Below are 3,347 nucleotides of genomic sequence, written 5' to 3'. Positions count from 1 at the left end.
GCTGCGCTAAAGGATCCTGTCTATCCCGCAATATACGTTGAATTCTGAAAACTCTCCTTATCAACCTTGCACCTTCCGCAATGGGTTGCTCGCGTACAAACGGACAGGACATGGCTGCGACAGACTTCCCAAATCCACCTTCGCTTTTATAGCCGTGGTCTCTCATCTTGATTACACGAAGTAATACTATTACTACTCTATAAATTACATCTGAAATAATCAAATATATGAAATATAATGATTAATAGTACATTTCCCTTTTTTTTTTAGAAAATGACCTATCTGTATGAAATCAATAAGAGAATCAAATACTGCATTATCTTTAGTTACATTGATAATATTTATTTATGGAAAAACAGTGTTACACAAACTACACGAACTATGTTTAAGTGACATATGCACTTTTCAAACGACAGACTGCATTTTTTTTAATAAAATACCCTGCATCACATATATGCGCGGTCATCTTTGACTTGTAATATAATAGTACAAAATTAATTCGGCAAATATCGCTGTTGCTTTCGTATAAATGAAGCGGACATAACTGAGTGGCCGCGATCTAATCCTGTTTACATAAAGTAAGCCTGCTCCCGAGCAGGTTTACGCTTACGGATCTGTTGCTATGACAGCAAGTCCCGGATGAGCTTCGAAGAACCAAACGATCCAAGATCACGCGAAATCGTCAACAATCAAATCCAGCTAACTTAGTTAGGGAGGTACGAAGAACGGACCCCAGAGCAAAAGACTCCAACATCTTGTCTATGAGAACATTCAGCTCGACTCCATGAAGAGATGGAACATTCTGAGAGTTTTGTTTCATTCCCGTCACAATCAAACACATCAGCCCAGATTTGACCACTTCCCTCTCCAAACCAGTCTGATCCCACAACAGACACAGCAATCCCACATTTCAGCTGTCTACAGAGGACACTGGCAGCTCTCATATCCCAGCATGCATCACACACTGTGCCCCATTCACCAAGATACTGAAGCTCCACTCTTCCAGAACAAGAGTCTGAACCATTTACCAGTCTGAGATCTGTGTAACTTGGACAAACAAGTGACATCTTATTTAAACAATATTAAAATGGAGTTAAGATAACTGAGCAATACAGCAACAGTATATTATGCATGCAAATCATCTAAAGAGCTGCCAAATGTTTATACTCAACCAGAACAGATCACTCCCACATCACTGTTATGGGAACAGCTGTGCATCTGTAAAGACGATCGTGGACAGACATGTATCTGAGATTCATTTCCTCTGCACTGAATCTTCTCTGACCAAACACGGCCTTTCCCTTTGCCAAAATCAGCTGCTCCCAGCACCTGTACAGGAGCCCCACAGTCCAGCTCTCTAAACACAACCTCTGCATCCTGCTGGTCAAAGGCAGCGTCACACACTGAACCCCATGTGTTCCCATAAATCACCTCAACTCTACCAGAGCACAGGTGAAAACCGTCTACAAGTCAAAGTCCTTTTTCTGAGTTGTTGAAATATAAGGACATATTATTAATTAAACATCTCTACTCACCTGAAACACTAGAGAAAACTGACATTTTGCATTTCATTCATTCAATTTCAGTAATCTGTACTACTTTTATCTGTAATTCTACAATCTTCATTAACATAAATCAGATGAAATCAGACTGAGAATTAAAAAAAAACATGACATTTAATGTTGATTCTCTTCATAGTTTATTGTATTAAAATTAGGAATGAGGATGAATATTATGATCAAAATAATTAAACAGATTGCCTGTTTCATAAAATTAATATTGATGCAGTTTTATCCACACCAGCATACAGAAATGTATTTTATTGTTTGAGTGTGAATTATGAAAGAGAGTGATAAAATAGCTGAAGTTTGGAGCAGTTTACCTGAACAGACGACACCAGCATCTTCATTATGATTACAGTACTGTGTATACTTGCTGTCTGAACTGCAGTCTTTCAGTGCAGTCTCTGATCCACTACATAGTACATAACCCATTAAAATTGGTCCTGATCCTTGTCCAAAGTGAGCCTCATATGCTGCCTTTATAGCCATCCCACCGTCCAGCTCTCTACACACCACTGCAGCATCAGCAATATCCCACCAATAATGACACACTGTTCCCCACTGACCATCATTAAAAACCTCCACTCGACCAGCACAGGGATGATTGCCATTCACCAACCTCACACTCACACTGTCTACACATGAAAGAGAGGAGACAATCAGTGAACATACCACACACAGTATGTAGTAAAGTGTAAAACTGCATGCAAATTATTTCAGCTCATTTTAAAGGATAGATTAACTACCGATCCTGATTATGTACCTACCAGAGGTGATGAGTTTTACCATATAACACAGAAACATCAGCATCAGACAGCTCTTCATGTTCTCCTTTTGACTGACACACACTATTTCATCAACTCAGAGCACAGCACAAGTTTCTCATCTGCTCCCTCAAACACACTGAAGAAACATTTTAAAGTTACTTTCAGGACAAGTACTTTTAAGTGGATTTTACTGCACTGTTATGACATTCTAACCAAGAGCACAATAAAAAGTTAAAACATAAAATAGAGGGCAATCCAGACCAGATCTGTAAACAAACATTTCTATTCCAAAGATATTAATTTGGCATATCAAAGACAGCTGGAATTCATCAAAGGGTCTAAGTTGGGTCTGAGATCACAATTAGCCTACTCACCTCTAAGACTTGAGATTCTTCATCTAAACAGACTGGAAGAATCTCAACGTTTTAAAACAAGAAAACAGCTAAAAGCAACACAGTGGTCAAATACATCTATCTAACATAGATTCACATAAGAAACAAATCAAAAACAGCATGGGCGGATTCAAAAACACTTCACACGATACAGCACAGCAGTAAATTAAAGTTTCTCAAAGTTACCTCTTAAAAAGTCGCCTTTTAATTAAGTTGTTTAGGGTAAACAGGCTATCCACTTCATCCAGCGATGTTTATTCTGTGTTCTTTAGTAAGTATCCTGATCCGGGGAGGAGTCAGACATTGCAAATATTGGACCCCGCATGCTGATTTAACTATTTTTTATCCAGTTGTTTTCCAGCTTCATCATTCTCCGCCCCTTTCGTTGATGTTGACTTATGTAACCTTGTATTTTTGTTACAACACAAATTTTAGATGACAGCGTAATTTCTTAACATTAACGATTCCGATTTTGATGCAAGAGCCAAATCTAGTTAAAACAAAGACAAATAGGTTGAAACAAATGATTGAGTAAACACAACGATACAAATGAAGCAGCGCTTTAAGTTTTCTGTCTGTTGAGGTAAGAAATATTAGAGAAATTGAATTAAGTAGCCTAATAAAAT

General features: G+C 38.1%; 1 protein-coding gene across 1 annotated transcript; it reads right to left on the bottom strand.

Annotated features, from left to right (window-relative positions):
- Positions 1-286: 286 nt before the first annotated feature.
- LOC127159153 (scavenger receptor cysteine-rich type 1 protein M130-like) lies at positions 287-3,051 on the bottom strand. Its single transcript, XM_051102055.1, has 4 exons — positions 2,908-3,051; positions 2,330-2,465; positions 1,883-2,197; positions 287-1,484 (listed from the first exon to the last, which is right to left on the bottom strand). Exons 2-4 carry the CDS (start codon positions 2,385-2,387, stop codon positions 1,471-1,473), a joined length of 387 nt encoding a protein of 128 aa, XP_050958012.1. The 5' UTR covers positions 2,388-2,465; positions 2,908-3,051; the 3' UTR covers positions 287-1,470.
- Positions 3,052-3,347: the final 296 nt, after the last annotated feature.

The sequence above is a fragment of the Labeo rohita genome, unplaced genomic scaffold, assembly GCF_022985175.1.
Source record: "Labeo rohita strain BAU-BD-2019 unplaced genomic scaffold, IGBB_LRoh.1.0 scaffold_1944, whole genome shotgun sequence".
Lineage (NCBI taxonomy): Eukaryota > Metazoa > Chordata > Actinopteri > Cypriniformes > Cyprinidae > Labeo > Labeo rohita.
This window is presented reverse-complemented; position numbering and strand designations above follow the sequence as displayed.

Coding starts and splice junctions, on each gene's coding strand:
- LOC127159153 (XM_051102055.1), bottom strand. CDS start 2,387: ATGAAGAGCTGTCTGATGCTGATGTTTCTGTGTTATATGGTAAAACTC. Junction 2,198..2,329: donor GGTAAAACTCATCACCTCTG/GTAGGTACATAA, acceptor TTTCATGTGTAG/ACAGTGTGAGTGTGAGGTTG.